This window comes from Manis pentadactyla, chromosome 2 (assembly GCF_030020395.1).
Source record: "Manis pentadactyla isolate mManPen7 chromosome 2, mManPen7.hap1, whole genome shotgun sequence".
Taxonomy (NCBI): domain Eukaryota; kingdom Metazoa; phylum Chordata; class Mammalia; order Pholidota; family Manidae; genus Manis; species Manis pentadactyla.
In genome coordinates this window covers 82,604,535-82,625,186 of record NC_080020.1, presented here as the reverse complement: position 1 = coordinate 82,625,186, position 20,652 = coordinate 82,604,535, and the positions used below count along the sequence as shown (strand labels likewise).

At 41.1% G+C, this 20,652-nt stretch overlaps 1 protein-coding gene across 4 annotated transcripts in view; it reads left to right on the top strand.

Moving 5' to 3' along the window:
• The window catches only part of LOC118926763 (proteinase-activated receptor 2), a 42,456-nt gene extending 37,314 nt beyond the window's left edge, over positions 1–5,142 (top strand). For 3 of the 4 annotated variants that reach the window (XM_057494189.1, XM_057494188.1, XM_057494186.1), the window contains 2 exons: positions 3,500–3,695; positions 4,776–5,142. In XM_057494189.1, coding sequence (XP_057350172.1) covers positions 3,555–3,695; positions 4,776–4,934 — 300 coding nt within the window. In that variant the 5' untranslated portion in view covers positions 3,500–3,554 and the 3' untranslated portion in view covers positions 4,935–5,142. The remainder of the gene's footprint in view (positions 1–3,499; positions 3,696–4,775) is intronic. The other variant, XM_036914111.2, reaches the window with a different exon arrangement.
• The last annotated feature ends 15,510 nt before the right edge of the window (positions 5,143–20,652 follow it).

The window sequence follows — 20,652 nt, the reverse complement described above, 5'->3', positions numbered from 1 at the left end:
TTCCAAATTCAGACTTTTTATATTCTTGGAAATGACTGTTGTCTGTCTGTCTCTCCCTTTGACGAAGCAAAATTTTATTTGGAATAAGGCACTCAAATAATTCTTTAGACAGTTAAATTAGACATTGCCCAATTATTTGAGGATTTTACAGATTCCTTCTCTGAGTCATTAATCTTTCTATCAGTGAAGGTTTCCAAATGTTTCCATTATATGCCTAACCCTGTGCTAAATGCTATGAAATGCAAAGATAAAACCAGGTATCAATTCTACCATGGAGAGACTCATTAAAATTCTGGAGGTGGGGAATGTATGGGTCGACAAACAAAAAAAGTGGTTACAGGAATGTGTGATCAGTGCAAAGATACAAAAGATAAGGAGATGCTCTAGACGATGACAAATAGGTGGGCACCAATCAAAGGGAAGAGGCTGGGTGTTGGGGAGAGCACAAGAAGACTCCCAACAGGTACTATTTGACCTGAGCCCTAAGGAGTAGCCAGAATTAGCAGTGCAGGCAGCGGGCCCAGAATGCGCAGGCATGGAAGATGGAGAACACAACATTTTAGTCACTTTGTAAGCAGGGCAACACCTTTGAGTACCCAGGATTGTGGGTGTTGACTTGTGTCTTAGATAAACTACTCCAACAGTAGAATGGAGATCAGAATGGAGAATACATAGAAAATAGAACTGTAAGGAAGCTAATAAGAGAGTAATAGAGGCCAAAAATGATGAAGCTTGGAGAGAAATGGATGAATTCGACTGATGTTTAAAGACAGTAACAGAGCTGGGTGGTGCATAGAGCCAGATGACTGAGACGGTGGGTACTGCAGGAGGAGCAGGCGTGGCTGGGGACACGGGGTGAGTCTTGCTTTGGTCTGAGTTTGAGAAGTTCGTGGGACACTCAGGTAGGAATGGGGTCCAGCAGGCAATTGGATAGATGGTTCTGGAGCTGAGTAGAGAGATCGAAGCCAAAACACATGATTTGGGGAATGACTGAAATTAAAGGAATAGTTGAAATTGCCTGAGGAAATGAGACCTAGAAAAGTGTCGTCACAAAAGCCATGGGGTTTTCTTGAATAGGAAACATTTAAGTCAGTGTTCCCTGCATTTGATATATTTAACACAACCCCAATAAAAAGGGCAACAAGATATGCTCCAAGGGAAAGTTACTTCTGTCATGTTTATACAAGGCCTGCCATAACATAAGTGCCTGATAAATATTTCTTGACTATAGTGTAGGTACATTCATCAGTGGAATAATACACAACTTCAGTGAAGAATGGGGTATACTCATATGTGCTGATATATTTCCAAGATATATTAAGTGAAGAAAACAAGGTGTACATTCACACGTTGATCCTGTTATGTATTTGTATACTTACAGATGCATGTATGACTTTATGTGTAATTGCATACATTTTCCTGTAAGGATAATAGCTGACACACACAACACTTACTATGTTCCAGGCACACATTTTAACTCATTTAATCCTTTCTGTTAGGTGGGTACAACTGTTATCCCATTTATACAGAGTGGGAAATGGACACAGAGTGCTAAGTGACTAGCCTAGGATCATGGAAGTAGTTAGTGGCCAACGTGAGAGTTGAAGGAAGGCAATCCTTGCTCTTCACTGTCATGATACTCCTCTCAAACAGGAAAGTGTTCCCCAGCAGGGATAGGATGGGGAACAGTGGAGATTCTTACTTTTATTTCATACTCTTGAGTTCAAAATACTGTTTTGCCCCATGCATTATTCCTTTAATAACAAGACTCTAATTTAAAACTGTTTTGGAGAATTTGGCTTTAGGTATCTGGTGAGAACACCCCTGGGAACCTGGACAAGGTTTCAGTGGAGAGCCGGTGGGGGTGGGGGGAGGGGCAGGTTGGGGAGGCATCCCAACAGGCTTGTTGAAAGGAAAAACAAAGGAGATACTGGTTTGCTTTCCAAATAATTGAATTTCAGTCCTGAGAGGACTGGCAGCATTTAAAAGCACAGTGGCCCATTTCTGGCTTTGGCTTTTCCAGTGACTCTTGTTCTTTGCTGAATTTCTCTCCCTTGGAAATAACACACACACACACACACACTCACACACACACACCACCACCACCACCACCACCCATAGATTCCTGTATACCTGGCTGCTCTAGGCTTTACTCTACACACACACACACACCCATAGATTCCTGTATACCTGGCTGCTCTAGGCTTTACTCTATTTCAATTTTCTGACTAGGTATTACATTCTATAACTGGCAAAGTTAAAATCAGCTGAAAAGGTTTGAGAAACCTCACTCCCCACCGCTCTGCCCCACCCTCTCCCCTGCCCCAGACAGCTCCCACTTTCGTTGCTTTGTCACCCGTGCCCTCGGTGATCCCTGAGGCGAGTGCATGTATGTACGCACAGATGCATTCATTCCTTCTTACACAGCCGGTGTCACTTTGTTCCCTTCTAAATCTGCACGTGGAAAGCGTCCTCAGTTTTTTTTTTAACTGCTGCACAACTGTCCTTTGGATCGGTTTAACTAGTGTGCTTTGAGTTCATTTGCTTGACCTGACTGTTGGTTTTGCTGAGGAGTTTCCCCATGCGCACGAGTGTTTCTTCTTTGCTGTATCTGGACTTCTTCCCAGTCGTCAGCCTCCAGGAACCTGACTGCATGTCTGCCCAGACACCTCCTGATGAAGGATAGTAAAGGCTCCCCCTTCTGCTCTTTGCCTTTCAATCTAATGCACACAACAGACGCCAGCCCTTCCTTCATGGCTCTTGGGGCCCCAGCTCACACCTGTTCATTCTGCTGATTAAAAACAGACCTCAGAGGCTCTTCCGTTTGAATCCCTTGTCACTGGTAATTTTCATCTTCTTGGGAACAGGTGTGTGGAGGTGGAACCCCCGCATATAAATCAGCAGAGTTTAATTGTAAACACCCATTGACAGAGCTGGGTATTGGCTGAACAAGTACGAAATCAGGTATTTTTTTCCTCTAGGCTTTATTCTGTTTCAATTTTCTGACTAGGTATTACATTCTATAACTGACAAAGTTGTAATCAGCTGAAAAGGTGTGAGAAACCTCACTCCCCACGGCTCTGCCCCACCCTCTCCCCTGCCCCCCGGACAGCTCCCACTTTCGTTGCTTTGTCACCGGTGCCCTCGGTGATCCCTGAGGCGAGTGCGTGTATGTACGCACAGATGCATTCATTCCTTCTTACACAGCCGGTGTCACTTTGTTTATTTTTAATCTATGTTTTAATGTGACTCTTTGGTGACTGGTTGCTGATCTACGAACATGCTGAAGCTGCTGCATTTCAGGAAACTGGGGACTAGGGAGGAAAGCAGCTCCCCAAAAGTCTCCTGCAGCTGCTTCTGAACGAACGGGACACTTCGGCGAACTGAAGATTATTATGTTTTAACAACCATCACGTGTGAAGTTAGATGACTGGGGGGATGGTAATAATCTGTTTTAATGAAAGTGTTGATGTTTCCCCATCTGTTTATTTTGAACAAGTGGTTTCTGCCTGAGTTTGGTACCTGCCCCTGGAGCGGTCAGTTCTGCTGCCAACATGCCCACTCAGCTGGAGATTGCCATGGACACCATGATTAGAATCTTCCACCAGTACTCTTGCAAGGAAGGGGACAGATTCAAGCTCAGCAAGGGGGAACTAAAGATGCTTCTGCTGCGAGAGCTCCCGGAATTCCTCTCAGTGAGTCCCAGCTTTCTGCCCCTTGAGTTGAGGGTGGATGGGGTACACATCTGGGGACAGCCTATGTGTACATTGTCGTCTGTGATTCTGCCCCAACCAGTATATGAAGTTTTTATATACTTTTTTTCAAATACACTTTGGCCACTATCTGGTATAACATTTAGAATAAAGGCTCAGTAGGTCAAACTCAGCACCTTGACCTATTAAAGTGAAATTTATAATTGTTTTGAATTGAATTGATTTTGATCAGTTAAATTTAAGTTTCCAGCCATTTGTGGTTGACATCTAAATAAGAGGGCAATGGGGAATCCTGGAGGAAATTAACTGTTTGGGGAAACATTTCTCATCAACCACTAATCATAGGAGAGGTGAGAGCTTCACTGTCCCACCCTTTCTGAACCTTGACCTCCTCTGTGGGCTCTTTGCTTTTACTTCCCACCCATCCTGATAAGATCTGTCCTTCGCTAGGTACCTCTTTTGTGTGTGTCAGGGATTGTGCTAAGAGTGCCAGATAGAATATCATCTGTCCATCTAATATTTGGGACATACTTGCTAAAAAAAACTGTTCATTAAATACACATTTAACTGGGCACCCCGTACTTTTATTTGCCAAATCTAGCAACCTGGTGCTAAGCCCTTTTACAAGTATGTTGCACTATACCCTACATTTGTGGGGAGATATTATCCTACCCATTTTGTAAGGAAATAAAAAATTGTTTAGTGGTTTGTTCAAGTTCCACTGTTGACCAATGGTAGAGACACTCATTGTCCCTTTTTGGTTTCAAAGCCTCCTTCCTTCCATGTACCCTGCCTGCTTCCTGTGCCCAGGCCCTTGACCTTTCATGTCATTAAATGCATTTTCAGCATTGGCAGCTCATTTGATGAGCCCTGGGGCCAACGGCTAGACCCCTTTAGGCCTGGTACCTGGTTCAAAGCTACCTACAAATAGGCACTTGGAAATTTTCCTTACATGCTAAAAAGGGAAATCTAAACTTTAAGGTAAATAAGAGGGAAGATGTGATTTCAGCTGTCATTATGAACCTCAAAGCCTGGGAGTTAGAATGTTCTTTTTCCTTTTAGTGCCAAAAGGATCCTCGGTTGGTTGACAAGATAATGCAGGACCTGGATGCCAATAAGGACAACGAAGTGGATTTTAATGAATTCGTGGTCATGGTGGCAGCTCTGACAGTTGCTTGTAATGATTACTTTGTAGAACAGTTGAAGAAGAAAGGAAAGTAGGAAGCTGATCTAAAGGCAGAAATATATGACAGTTATTTACTTACTGTTCATCTATACCCTTCAGATCTATAGTTACAGTAATGCTATTTATAGATATAATACACATATAATTAATTGGTACTATTATTAAATGATGTATACCTTCATATGTTGGCTTTAAATAAATATTTCAAGTCTTATACACTCTACCTGAAAACTTACTATATTACTAAAAATGTTAAGTGTGTTTTTGTCTGTCAAAGAAAGAGCATAAAAAATTTACTTTCAAATAGACTAGAACTTAGCAAATTTTAAGACAGACATTCATCATTCTTAAATTGTATTTTGAACTTCTTATCCTTTCAAAGAAATTAAGTGTCTCTACCCCATTCTGGCAGTTCAGCTTTACATGGAAGAAGCTGTAGGAAGAATCTTCCTGTAAGCAGAGGGCTGATAAACAGAAGAAAAGTGCCAGCTTTTTCAGAGAGTTCGGTCAAGAGTGCATACATTCAGGGTTATGCGCTCAAGCCAAGAAAGCTGAAGCCAGCAGCTCTTGGGGGCTAATGTGTAAATACCTTCTCTTGCCCTTCAGGTCGTGTAATTGTGAGTGAAGTGTTTTGCATCATTTCCAGGGCTTCCCCTGGGGTTGAGCTTCAGTTGCCCCTGGGAAGGCTGGCTTGATATCCCATCTTCTCTGGGGGACTTTCCCCTCCTAGCTCACTGCACGCTCCCATCCTGTGTTGTCCAGCAAATCCTAGACTCATAATCTGCTTGGGAGAACATGTCTTGGGAGAATTTTAGAGAAAGAATGGTATAATTATATACTTTTAAATGCTTGCTCCCACTACTGTGTGAAGAGAAGATGATAGAAAGGGAAGCTGTGGAAGAGGCTGCTTTGCAGTCTGAGTGAGAGATGATGGCACCTCAGTCCAGGATTTGAGATCAAGGGAGAGGAAAAGAAGCATTTGAGTTTGTTAAGTGTTTTGGAGGTGGGACCGATAAGACTTGCTGATGGATTGGTAATGAAATGTAGGAAGAGAGAGCAGTCCAGTATAACAGAGCAGTCATCTACTGCCTACCCAATATCCTTTCTACCTTTCTTCCAAATATCAGAATCCTGATTTGTGCAGGGTAGCAAAGTGCCCAGCTAAAAGACTCTATTTCCCAGCCTCTCTTGCAGCTGAGGTGGAATTTGTAACACAGTCTGGACAATGAGAGAGAAGCAGAAGACTATTGGGAATTTTGGGAATGTTTTGTTATTTCCGTGTAGTTTCTATGCTTTCTACCTTGTTAATTCTTCCTTTGCATTGGAATGTGGATGTGAGGCTGGAGGTGGAGATGCTACCTAGCAACCATGAGGACAGAGAAGGAAAACGATGGGAGGAGCCCCAGGACATTGTTGTCATTGAGGAGCCACCACACAGGTCTGGTCTCCCTGCCTCTGGTTTTCTCATTATGTGAAAAAAATAACTGCTTTCTGATTCAGTTGTCTTCTGTTATATGCAGCCAAACCCAGTCTCTAATGTTTAGACTTTTGGTCAAGCAAACGATGCAATTTACTAAATGGGAAGGACTCAGGGAGGAATAGCTTTGATGTGGGGACACTGGGCGCAGTAGCTCTGTCTGAAGTGCCGATTGGACATCCAAGTGGAGATACCACATGGGCAGTTGGATATATGCTCCAGTGCAGAGCTCAGCGTAAAGAGAGGACTGCACATACAAATCTGGGCATCAGTAGCATCTAGATGGCATTAAGCTACAGGACTAGAAGAGCTCACCTAAGGTGAGACTGTAGATAGAGAAGAAGATTTATTATCAGGAAAAAGAGGAGCCAGCAAATGACAGAGCAAAGGCATGGCCAGGGAGATAGAAGGAAAACCAAGAGAAGCCTAGAGAAGAAAGTACGTAAAGAAGGAAAGAGGGTGAAACCCACTGAGAGGATGAGTGAGATGAGAATGGAAAAATGACCATTGGATTTGCCAAGGTAGAGATCAGTCACATCAAGGACCCAGATGAGAGTGATTTTGCTTTGAAAGTGCCTGTCTCCTTGCCTGGCAGATAGTAGATGCTAAATAAATATTTGTTTAACATAAAAATGAAAGTACTTCCCAATTGTTGATGTCCTAGTGCTAACACCTGTCATTTTTTTCCTTTAAATAGAGTAATACATTTTGTCTCCCTCAAGTGAGTTCTGAGAAGATAGGACAGGGAGAATTTATATGTCAGAGCATTCAAGAAATACATACCCTTGGTATTCCCTTACTCCTGTCTCTCAAGATTGGGGAGAAAAGAAGAGAAGAAAATGGAACACGTATTTCAGAGGTGTTTAGGCTTTTATCTTACAAGGTGCTGCATTCTTTTTGCAAGAGGAGGTCTGAACATTCCTCAGGGGCCTTTCAGCTTTTCATTTTAATTTGGTCCAAAGTTTACATATTCTAAAATGGGTCACCAAAACATGAAAAGTAAATCCAAAAATGTCCTCATGTCCTGTTCTAGGTAAAGACATTCTCAACATACAAAAATAAATCAAAAAACAATGTTCATTTCTTGGTGTTTCTAAAGATGGATCGAAAGTGAGGTAAAACAATTATGTGTCAAATTAGACTTCAAATGAGTAAGAAATACATGATGTACCAAAAGTTCTTTCCTAGAAAACGAGAAGCTTTCTTTTGTGTATATGTTTGTGTGAGGTACATACAATAAGTTTGTAGGAGGTAAAATTGATTATTTCTTCTGCCCAGAGGCCCCAGCATTTGCATTTGTGGGAGTTTAAATCCACATTAAGCAACATTCTGGGGTCATCTCTCAATTAGCAAATTCAGCTGTTTAACCTTTTCCCAATGTAGTTGTTGGAAGACAGGCTTATCAGATACAACTGCCTAGGGCAACGTGGATCCTTGGTTTCATATGTGACTGACAATACAAATAACTAGAAAACGGTAAAGAAAAATCTTAATTTTAAAAACAGATATGTTTCTTTTTCCCCCAAGAATGGTAGGGTCAAAGAAGGCTTTCCTGAGGCAGAAGACTGGAGTCAAGTCTCTGGTAAGTCAAAGAAATGGGAGAAGAAAGAACTTGGGCAAAGTCACGCCAGTATGAAACAACAGGGCATGTTTGGGGATATGCAAGTGGTTTGGGGCACCTAGGGGGTGGGGGTGGGAGAGCAGGAGATGGCACTACAGAGGTAGGCAGGGCTCAGTCAGAAAGGGTCTTGGACACTAATATGAGTAATTTGAAATTTACCCTGAATGTTATGGGAAATCATTGTAGGATTTTTTGCATATTTTCTTTTTACTCAAAGCAGTTTTGCTTACATTTCTAAATTATCCCTCTAAATTTTTAAATTTAAAGAATGATTTTGAACCCTAACTTGACATTACACTCACCTGAGTTATTATTAAAAATATAGAGGAATAAGCTCCACTCCCACAAAGATTCTAATTCAGTCGGTCTGGGGATGGGGCCCAGGCATTAGTATTTTTAAAAAAGGATTAGGTGATTATAAATGCAAACAGGAGTTGAAAATGAGTGCTTTCATGCTACGTTGCCTAATCGTATAATCAAATCAATGTCTGGCTGAGAAGCATCCTGGACGGTAGCTGCTCCAACTTGAATGCGTATGTGAATCACCTGGGGATCTACCCGATTCAGCTTCAGTAGCTCAGGTCTGGGGCCTGAGAGTCTGCATTTCTAACAATTCCCATGTGATGATTATGGTGCTGATAGAAATAGTCTAGACTCTAGGATAAATAGAAAGGGTTTGCTGTTTTGGAAGCAGGCACATGTGGAATAGTGCTGGCTGGGGCACAGTCCCTTTGGAAGAATGTATGACAACACAAGGCTGACGTCAGAGAGTCTGGGAGCAGGAGAGAGAGGTGGGAGTAACCAGGAAAGAACAGTCCCTAGTGCCCTGGGGGAAGGGGAGGGAAAGGGTGCCTCCAGAATGCCTCAGGTTAAAGGTCTTGGGCAAGTTATTTAACTTCTTTAAGCCTCATTCTTCTGGCTGGTATATATATATATATATATATATATATATATATATATAGTGACTCACTTGCATCAGAATCAACTAGGAGCACTTGTGAACACTGGGGTTGCCAGGCCCCACCCTGATCCAAATGAATCAGAATGGAGGAGGTAGGTGAGCATCTGCACTGATAGCAATACTCTAGATTATTATTATGTGCCTTAGGTTGCATAACTAGAACTCTGATGGTTAAAATAAGATAGCAAGTGCCTGGAACATAGTAAGTGCTCAACAAGTGGTAACCATGGAGATGAAATGGTGGTCATGGTGACAGGGTGAACATCTGTGGTCCAGCCTCGATTCTGCAGCATCCGGGTTTTATCCAATGTACTCTCTCAAGTTGGTGCCTACCAGAGATGTCCACCAGCCACCTGCCATGGGAAAAGGCTATTTTTCCCTTTGACTTCTCCAGCTTTCTCAAAGAGTTTCTTTTCAAGAGATGGAATGCTTGAAACACATGTTTCAAAGAACATTTACTAGATGAAAAGTGTCTACTATATAATACAACTTTAAGCAACAAGGTGTTTGGTGTGGTCCCAATTTGGTTTTAGAAAATAAGTCATGCTGCAGCATGAATTTTTAAGATACTTTGTTTCTACTCACAATTTCTCATTTTCTTTATCCCAATCAAGAAGAGAAGGGCTTCCTTACATAGGGGGAGGTCTGTGAGGGGCTGGAAAGCAAAAGTTGCCTGAAACCCCTCCTCTTTCTAGCTTTTGTTTTCAAGAGTCTAAGCCAGCAAGGCAATTATGTGAGATGCCTCCAAGGAGAATGTCAAGGGAAAGGGAATTCTCCCTGAGGAAAGAATTTCCTCCAAAACTAAAATGAGATTCTCCTGAGCTCTGGAGGGAAGTTTGTGGTCTCCAGAGGGGTTCAGCCCTCATAGCATCCTCTCCCTAGAATCCTCTTCTAATATCCAACTTTTCCTCAGCCTCCCTATCTTCCTTGATCTGTATCACACACAGAAGATGGGTGCTCAGCTAAGGGTATTGCACTGAGTTTCTACTGCCTCCTTATGTAAGTCTTGTATGGTGTTGCCCAAGTTCCCTTTAAATGTAGCATCTATTGTCTGGAGTCCTCACCAAAATTCTAATACCCGGGCACATATACCTTGATAAAGGACTGCAAGGATGCCCACCAGGACATTCATTGTGGATGGTGACATTCTAGCCAGTTTTAATGTTCTTTTTATACTTTTACCTAGTTTCTGATGTTTCAACAATGGACAATAATCAGAAAACAAATGCCTGATTAGAGAATTCCTGCTACTGTAGCTTTACATGTCTTTATTCCTCCCTTCCCTTACTCTTACCAACTAAAACATCTTTTTCCCTGAGATGACTTCCTCAGCCATGCTTTGCCTTTACCACATCCCCTCTGCACTGTCTTTTCTTTCTAAGCCTATACCCAGCACAGCACCAACAAATCAGTGAAGTTAAGCACATGCTGTTTGAAGTGAACCTATATCTTGAAAATGCCACGGATTTTCTTGGTTCACATCATTATCATCATTAAAAGCTTTTCCACTGGACATTTATTGTGCCAACCAAAGAACTGAGCTGTCTGCTCCTTCACTGAAAGAAAGTTCCAGAGGGATAAACAAGTAATGATCTTTTTGAAGGGGTTATGTACAAGCATCCCTATCAACAATTCCCAAGTGATAGAGATTTGGCCATGAGATATCTAGTACCATCAAAGAACAATGAAAACCTAAGGCCCAGGAACATTTTTAAACCCCTGATGTCCAGAGAAGTAGTTTCCATTTTAGAGGCTCTCCTTCCACACAACATTAATATACACTCACTATCTTGGGAAATGAATATATTTTGCAAGCGGTGTAAGCGCATTAGCACTGGTCACAGATGCCTCTGACATTTCATTCAGTAGGGTGTATGAAAGCCCTTTTTTTTAGGAGTATAATTTAAAAGCAAACAAGAAACCTCCTGGGATTTTTCTTTTTTAAAAAAAAGGATGGTTGCTTCGCCAACCCCCACATTCCTTCCCAGCCCCAGGCAATCACTGGTCAGTTTTTTTTTTCATAGTTTTGCCTTTCTAGCATGTCCTATAAATGGAATCATGTGTTGTATTGCCTTTGAGTCTGGCTTTTTGCACTTAGCATAACACATCTGAGATTCATCCATGATTTTGTGTGAATCAGCCTATTTCTTATTGCTGAGTAGTCTTCTATTATATGGATGTAACACAATTTGTTTATTCATTCACCAATTGAAGGACATTTGGGTTGTTTTCAGTTTTGAGTGACCATGAAGAACCTGCCACAAATAGGTTTTTGTAGGGACATAAGTTATCATTTCTCTTGTATATAAGAGTGAAATTGCCAGGCAGTATGGTATTGTAAATTTAAAAATTTTAACTTTTCTTAATAGGTGTGTTCACTGTAGTTCCCATTTGCACTTCCGTAATGACTAATGATGTTCAACAATTTTTAGGTGTTTATTTGCCATCTGTATATCTTCTTTGGTGAAGTGTCCATTCAGATCTTTGGTCCATTAAAAAAGCTGGGTTGTTTATGTTTTTGTTTTTATTTTTGTTTTTCTTTTGGTATCATTTATGTACAATTACATGAGCACCATTCTGGTTACTAGACTCCCCCCATTATCAAGTCCCCACCATATACCCCATTACAGTCACTATCAGTGTAGTAAGATGCTGTAAGGTTGTTTATGTTTTTATCCTTGAGTTTTGAGATTTCTTTATATATTAAGACCTGTGTCAGTTACATGTTCTGCAAATATTTTCTGTCCTTCCATTCTCTTAACATTGTCTTTGGCAGAGCAGACATTTTTAATTTTGAATAAGTCAAATATATCATTTAAAAAACTGTATCATGCTCTTGATATTGTACCAGAGAAGTCTTTGTCTAACTCAGTGTTTTTCATATGGGAGACAACCCGCCTACCCCAAATAGTTGGAAATGTTTGAAGATGTTTTGGCTGTTATGACTGAGTGCAGGGGTGCTGCTGGCATCTAGGGGGCCCAGGGCTGCTGTTAAACCTCCCACAATGCACAGGGAAGCCCATCACAAATAGAATTATCCAGTTCAAAATGTAAATAGTGTCAAGGCTAAGATATCCTGGCTTAACTCAAGGTCACAAAGATTTTTGTTCTTTTACTTACTTTTTTTATTTTTAGGAAATTTTATGATCTTAGTTTCTATATTTAGGTTTATGATTGATTTTGAGTTAGTTTTTGTATATGGTGGAAGGTACAGGTTGAGGTTTTTAATTTTTTTATTTTTTGGCATGAATATCCAAGTATTTCAGTAACATTTATTGAAAAGACTGTCCTTTTTCCCTTGATTTGCCTTTGATGGTATATGTGCGAGTCTATTTCTGGACTCTATTCTGTTGATATGTTGCCTAACTTTTCCCTAATACCATATGGTCTTAATAACTATGCTTTATAGTAAGTCTTGGGATAAGACAGTTTGAGTCTTATACTTTATACTTTGTTTTCAGAATTGTTTTTTCTATTCTATTTTACCTCATTCTCTTTGATAGCAGCTTGTAAAAATGCACTGAATACACACTGGGGTTGTCAAATGGCCAACCATTAAATTCAATATTTGGCCAAAGCTGAGACCAAAGTTAAATATCACTATCATAGAAAGAACTTTCTGTATCAAAGAATAAACTCAAGCTTTTATTTTAAAATGTAATTATTATGTTTTATTATTAAAAGTTTTGGTAGTCATATTTTACAATTTGTGTATTCTACAAATTGTATATTTACAAATTGTATATTCTACAGTAGGTACAATAATTTCTCCACACTAAATTTGCACCTGCAGTGAATATACTGAGGGTAATCACTAAAAAAGCTATATAAAAAACATATTCAAAACACTACAGATTAATGAAGACTGAATTCTAAAAAATATTCAAGTAATCCACCAGAAAGTAGGAAAAACAAATAAAAACAGAGACTACACAGAAAACAAAAACCAAAATGGTACTTAAGCCCTAACATATCAGTACTTACATTAAAGATAAGTAGTCTAAATACAGCCATCAAAACATAAGAAGTAACAGAATGGATTAAAAACATGGCCCATGTTAATATATATAAAAAAAGAAACACTTCAAATATAATGACACAGGTAGATTGAAAGTAAAAGGACATATAAAAGTTGTATCATACAAACATTAATAAAGAAAACATGATTGGCTATATTAATATCAGATAAAGTAAACATTAGAGCAAATAAAATTACCATAGACAGAACAATTATAAAATGATAAAGTCAGTCTACCAAGAATACATGGCAATCCTAAGTATATATGTACTAAACAATAGAACTATAAAATTGTGAAATAACTACTAATAGAACTGAAAGGAGAAATATATAAATTCACAATTATTGTTGAAGACTTCAGCATACCTCTCAACAGCTGATAGAACAACTAGCAAAGGTATAGAAGAAATCAACATCACCATCAATCAACAATCTAATAGACATTTATAGAAAATTCCACTCATAAAGAGCAGGGTATGCATTGTTTTTAAATGCCCATAGAAAATCAAACCATGTCCTGGGCCATAAAACAACAAAACAAAACAAAAAAACAAGTTTAAATACATTGAAATCATAGATGTGTGTTCTGTGACCTCAGTGCAAACAAACTGGAAATCAGTAACAGGAAGACAACACAAAACTCCCAAAACATGGAAACTAAACAACACACTTATAAATAATCCATCATCAAAGAGGAAGTCTTAAGGAAAATTAAAAATATACATTGAACTGGATGAAAATGAAAAAACATCAAACGTTGTAGGATGTAACTAAAGAAGTCCGGAGAGAGAAAATTATAGTACTAAATCCTTACATTAGAACAGAGAAGCCTCAAATCAATGTCTCACAATTACATGTAAATCTATAATTATCTTAAAATAAGATGTTTATTTATATATACAGTGCACATATATATATGTAATTCCTATTTCACCCATCTAATAGAATTTCAAAACACAAAACATGTAAGATTTGTAGTCTTTCACCTAATATGCTTCCATGTACTATTCCTGGACAGTCAATAGTGATTCTGATTGAGAGGCCTTGTTTTGACACTGAGATTGACACTAGGTATGAGGTGGTGACTACCAAAGTAGTCACCTGGTCACATGGTCTCTTGGCCACAGGGAAGAAACTTAAGTCTCAAATCAGAAATTGACTGAATAACAAGGTCAAAATTGATCCTTGGTGCCCCTCAATACCTGATAGTTCCTTTGTGTCAAGATCTTGTTTCCTGTTGGTAGATATTCAGGTTATTTCCTATTCCTACTTTTTTCTCTTCTAAACAGTGCTACAATGACAAACTTTAAACATGTATCTGTGCAAATTTTAGGGCGTCTATATTAGTCTGCTCAGGCTGTAATAGAACACCAGGGACTGGGTGGCTCAAAAACAAATTAATTTTCTCACAGTTCTGGAGACTAGTTAGTCCAAGATCAAGGTGCCAGTTGATTTGGTTTCTGGGAAGGACTTGCTTCCTGGCTTGCAGATGGCTGCCTTCTCTCTGTGTCCGCAGATCTCTCTTTCTTTCTCTTTTAGGAAGGCCACAGTCCAGTCATATTAGAGCCCCACATTTATAACTTTATTTACCCTTAATTACCTCCTAAAACTCCTGTCTCCAAATACAGTCACACTGGGATTAGGGCTTCAGTGTAGGAATATTGAGGGAACACAATTCAGTAGCATAGTCTATCTGTAGAGTTAATTCCTAAAACTGGAATTGTTGTGGCAAAGATGTACACATTTAAAATTTTATTTATGGTGTCAAATTTCCATCCAAAAACGTACCAAGGTTTATACTCCCAGCATCTCCCTGTGAATCTTGATTTTCTGTATCTTCACTAACACTGGAAATTACCCAACTTATTTCTTGCCAATATAATAGACTTTTTAATTTGCATTTTTTAAATGTACAGTGTTTTGGAGTATCTTTTTTATATGTTTGCCAGCCACTATGGTTCTTTCTCTGAAATGCACATTTTCCTTCAATCGGCATTAGAAACTGAATCCACTAAGACGTCTTTCCACATTGGCTCTCATGCACAGTATAATGATGTACTTACGCTGTTTTCCTTCACTGGAATTTGCCTAACTTGGAAGGAACATGCGCACCTATCTTCCATGAAAGGCTGTGCATCTGAGTATAACATAGTCTCTTCAGTGCAGAACAGAAATAGTCACCCAGAGTGGTACATGAATTTACAGTAAGTGTGCCCAATTTAAATGTTACAGTAATCAGCAAGAAGCATACTGTGCAGCCATTGGCAGGATTTCAAGTGACTGTGTGGGCCTGTGATGTCAGGAAGTTCCTGAGTGCTCATCAAGGGCTAAAGAAAGTAGAAGGCGTCCTTGAAAAGCATCACTCTCAGGAGGGGGCCTGCCTGGAATAGTACTGACTGTCTTAAGCACTGCCTAGCATGTGGGGGCTCTGGAGGAAATTGCTCACTGTGAGGAGCTAGGAGAGAGCAGTGAGGAAGTGTCTGGACATTGGGCGCCAGACACTGGGTAAGCCTGAAGAGCTGTGTGGAATGCTTCTCCACTGCTACCTTGAATTCACAACTTCTACAATAAAACATTTTACCATTTCTCATTACAGAAGTAAAAGTTTATTTTAAGGGGAAAATATGAACATATTCTTTAAAAAAAATAAATGCCATTTTCAGACCTAAAAGTTAATAATAATTCTGTAGTATCATCTACTACACAGTTCAAAATCAAATTTCTATATTGTTTCAAATTATCTGTTTTTGCACTTGGTTTGAATTAGATCAAAGAAGATCCACAGGTTACATGTAGTTAAGTCTCTTCAATCTACTTTAATCTTAAGCAGTCCCCTCTCGTTTTCTCTCTCTGCCCATGTGGCAGAAACCAGGTAGTCTGTGGAGAGCCCCAAATTCTGGATTTGTCTGTTTGCTTCCTTGTCATTTTATTTAATTGGGTCCCCTATCACTACATTTCCTTTCATTGCAGGTGAACTCAAGAGTCGTGAGTAGAGCCAAGCTGGACTCTCACAGAAAGTATTTCCCTGGTGGTACAGTGCAGTCTGTTTGCATCAGGGGCTACGCAAGGCCTGATGCCCTCCTTCAGGGTATGGTGGGCTCTGAGCTGCACGCCCAGATGGGGGTTGGAGGGTGATACCAAGATAAATGCAAAGAACACCCCCCCTCGTTGTAGTTCCCCTTACAGCTGTGGCTCACCCTTGGGGTGCAAAACCAACTCTGCTTCGAGGTGGGGGCACTTTCTGCATCCAGCCCACAAAGCCCTCATAGCTCCATCACAGGCAAGCTGTTTTCTACAGCTTTGCTACTAGACGTCTGTCGACCAGCAGCATCATCGGCATTAAAAGCATGTTGGAAATGCAGAAACTCTTACTGCAGAATTACAGAATCAGAGCCTATATAGTTCAATAAAATTCTCCTGGTGATTTTTATGCACTTTAGAATTTGAGAAGCACTGGTCTATAGGACCCCAAATAGGTTACATATGGATTGGAGGGATGATAGCAGTTTTGTTAGTTATTTATTGCTGTGTAACAAATTACCCCCAAACTTGGTAGCCTATAAAATAAACATTTATGATCTCATATATTTTCTGAAGGTCGGACATCAAGAGTGATATCATAGCTGGGTGGTTCTCATGGGTCCCCATGACGTTGCCGTCAAGCTGTAGGACAGATCTGCAGCCTCTGATGACTTAACAGGGGCCAGAGGATCCACTTCCAAGTTCACTCATGTGGTTGGCAGAAGGCTTTAGTTCCTTGCCACAGGGGCCTCTTCTGGCACTGCTCATGACACAGGGGTCCCTGAGGGACTGAAGAGAAAAGGAGAGAAGGCATAGTGCTTCTTATAATCAAGTTGCAGAACTGACATAGCATTACGTACCACATTGGACTGGTCACATACACTAACCCTGGTGCTGTGTTTGGGGGAATTACACAAGGAGGTGGGGATGATTGTGGGCTTGTAAGCTCACTACCACAGCAGTAGCCATTGCAGGGCTTCTACCTTGTTGAGAAGAGGGTGGGAAACTTCCTGCTGGAAGGAGCACAGCCCTCACACTCATCCTTTCATTCCAGGAGCAACAGGCTTGGTTCACCATCAGCAGGTCCTGAGCTCTCTCAGTTAGCTTGAATTTGCCTGCCTCTTGCTTCTGTTGCATTTGCACAATTTGCTGTCAACCTCCCATTTCTTACAAGTGCTATTTTTTTAAAAGTTACAGATTTCCTTTTTATTAACCTCCTTAGATGTATATGCTGCTTGTTGTAGGAAGAATTTAATGGCTGACAGTAAGAAATCACTTAATATAAAGTTATGTAAAAAACAGGCAGTTACTGTACTTGGTGTGCAAGTGGATATCCAGGCTATAGAGGGAGGCCTTAAGGTGAGTCACTGGTTTTAGCAGGAGATGACTGGGGTACATGACAGTGGAGAACTTTGTTCTTTCTGGAAACAATGGTAAAGAGAACTCACCCAGGGCCCTGCCCTGCTATCCCAGCCTGGCTGCAAATATTAAAGTGGTGGAGTTATCCAATCTGCTGAGTGACAAGCTCTGAGCTGGTGATTAATGGCCACAAGAGTTGAGGAAAGTATGATGCTATGGCCCCTCCTGCCACATGGAAGCTGATGATAAAAACTCCAGGAAGACGCCCGATGTTGGTTTCACCAGTAAGGAAATGTGAAGCAAGTTCAATTCTCCCCAACATTCAGGTCATGGGTTTTTGGGAAAAGACGAAAGTGACAGTTCAGCAATTGAGCTGGCAAGGGCTTGGGGAGGGAATGGTAGCCCTCATGCTGCTGTCTGCCCCCTGGCAAGCTAATGCAGCAGCTGCCAGACAGTGCCGTGTAAGCTAGCAAGGAGAGCGCAGCTGGAGGTGGGGAGAGAGGCTCCAGAGAAAACTCAGTGTAAAGCTTAACACCCAGACACAGGGAACAGGCTAATGCCAGAGATGGAAAAAGGACAAAGTAGGTCCTAGAATGGGCGGAAGACGAGAGAGCAGAGAGGGCTGGAGAGAGAGCAGGCTGAGAAAACGAGACTGACGTTCCCTTCTCCAGATACTAAGTTTCCACATCAAGGCAGTACAGTCAGCTTTCCACAACAGAAAGGAAAAGATTCCCCTGAAGAGCTGCAAAGCTATGTAGTTTATGCTTTTCTTTTCTTAGAAATTTCCCTAGTGATAAAAGGACTAGGTATTCTCTCTCCCAGCTTCCTGTCTTTAATTTCCTTCTTATTGTTCCTCTGAACATTTTGCTACTGACTTCATTGTGATTTAAGACAGTGTCTTAATACTCAATGGCTGGGGCAACTGCCCCAATTCAGTCTGTTTGCGATTCTCTTGAGGGTGTGTGGCTTTAACACATATGGCTGCTTCCATCTTATACTAATAGTAGTAAGAGCAAGACATTAAGAGCCAAAGCAAATACTGATCCACGAGAAATAAAGTGTGCAAATAAGTGTCTGTCCAGGGAGGCCCTAAAAGCAACTGGTGTCCTTCCTGAAGTTTTGGGTGACATGTACTCTAAAGCCCGGGCACCTCATCCTGGCCTACAGATCACTTGGGAGCCAGCTCCTTGCCTGAGCTCTGGCCCGCTGGCCCTGCTCTGGGGTGTCTGTGTGCACAATCAAGGATGCCATGCTGGGATCTCCGTCTGCCCCAGATCCTCATGTGATTGGCTCCTCATCTTTCTCATCTCTGTGCAGACCTTACCTCCTTAAGAGAGGCCAATCTGATCTCTTATCTAAAGGAATTTTCCCTCAAACACTCTTGTTCCTCTTTCCTTTTTTTATCCTCATTGTACTTCTAGTATTGGAAAAAATCTGGTTTACGTGATCATTAAGTGTCTGCTATGGACTAAATGCTTGTGTGCCCCCCAATTCATATGCTGAAGCCCTACTCCCCAGTGTGATGGTGTTAGGAGGTGGGGCTTTGGGGAGGTGATTAGGTCATGAGGGTGGGGCCCATGTGAATGGGATTAGTGCCCTTATAAGAAGAGATAGGAGAGAGATGATCCTTCTCTCTCTTACTCTGCTGTCTGAGGACACAGCAAGAAAGAGGCCTCTTCCAGAACCCAACCATGTTGGGACCCTGATCTTGGACTTGCAGATTCCCTAACTGTGAGAAATAAATGTTTTTCATTTAAACCACCCAGTCTACAGCAAGCTGTTCCAGCAGCCTGAGCTAAGAGGGTCGGTCCTCACCAGATCATGACCTCTGGGAGAGCAACCTGAGTTGGTCTTGTTGCCTGCTGTTTCAGGCATCTAGAAGGTTGCCTGAATGTAGTATATGCTCAGAAATGATTTACTGAATACAATGTGAATGATGAAAAGTTCCAAATCTCAAAAGGTGAGGCTGCTGCATCACTCCCTTTACATTTGAATCCCTTCCTGGTACAAGTCAGGCTTGCACAACCACTCTTGGACACAACCAGTCTACACTTTTTTTTACCTCAAAGCAAAATTGTTTACCTCAAAGGTTTGGGGAAGTTAACGACCTTCCCAGTGGTGGTTTAGACTCTTGAAGAAAACTGTTGGAAAATTATAAAAGAAAATCCAAAGAGCATTTTGGAGAAGGAAGAAATGAGACAAGGTTTTGAATTTCAACATATGAAATAATGTGTGGAAAGGGGGAGTTTTGGGAGAGCAGGATGGACATTCATCAGGATTAGGCTTTGTCCCTCTGTTTTACCTGTGTTATGACACAATCTTAACAAGCCTATGAATTAAGAAGTAGTATCCACATATTGCAGATAAGGAAACTGAGGTTCAAAATGTCAAGGCAAATCTCTCAGGATCATATAGCTAATACACGGTGAAGTCAGGGTTCAAGGTATGGCTGGCTCCAAGCCTGTGTGTGTGTGTTTTCCCCATTCCACACTCCTGCCTTCTCTGCTCTGAGGACACGGGGGACAGACAGTGCTGACATCACACAAATGTGAAAAGACCCATGGGAATTGGATTGACGAACCGTCTCCCATGTTCTTAACATCTATATTGATCTCAAGCATTCGTTGGAAGCACTTGAGTCAGAACTGTCTCCTGTTTTGAAACAAAGGGCCTAATTCACTGTCATTTTTACACAATAGGGACCTCTATAAATTACAGTTTTATGGCCCTTCACTTGCAAAGGAAACAAGGACTGTAAATGGGCCATCAATAATCTCCCCTGTGCAGAGGAGGTTGATGTAGAAGCAGCAAAAAGATGCCTGAAATTTCAGAACTCCATTGCTTCCTGGGTAATCTTTTACTTGGCAGATATAAATGTAAGTGGTGTTGTGCTTGCCTGTGGCTTCAGAGCCCTTTTTGAAAATGAGATAATGAGTCTTCAGGGTGGGAGATAGGATTCTTTGTCCCTTCTGTCATATTTTACATAATAATAGCAGAGGTTCCGTGGAGAATGGGCAAGCCAGGAGGGGGAAGCTACTTAGACTCACTGCCTTCTTTCCAAATTATTGTGCAGAGAGTAGCAAACTGTCAGAGGCACACACGCTTCCATTTCCCCTTGCAGTGCAGCAGAAGATGAGTTGAAGGCAGAAGCAGCTCAGGCTCCGTTAAAAACAAGAGCTCTTTCCATATCCAAACAGGGCTCTGTCTCCACAGACTCCCAGTGTTGCTTACTGGGTGAGAAGTTGCCCCTTAGGCTGGTTCTCGTGTGTTGCCTTCACTCAGTTGGAGCCACAGTA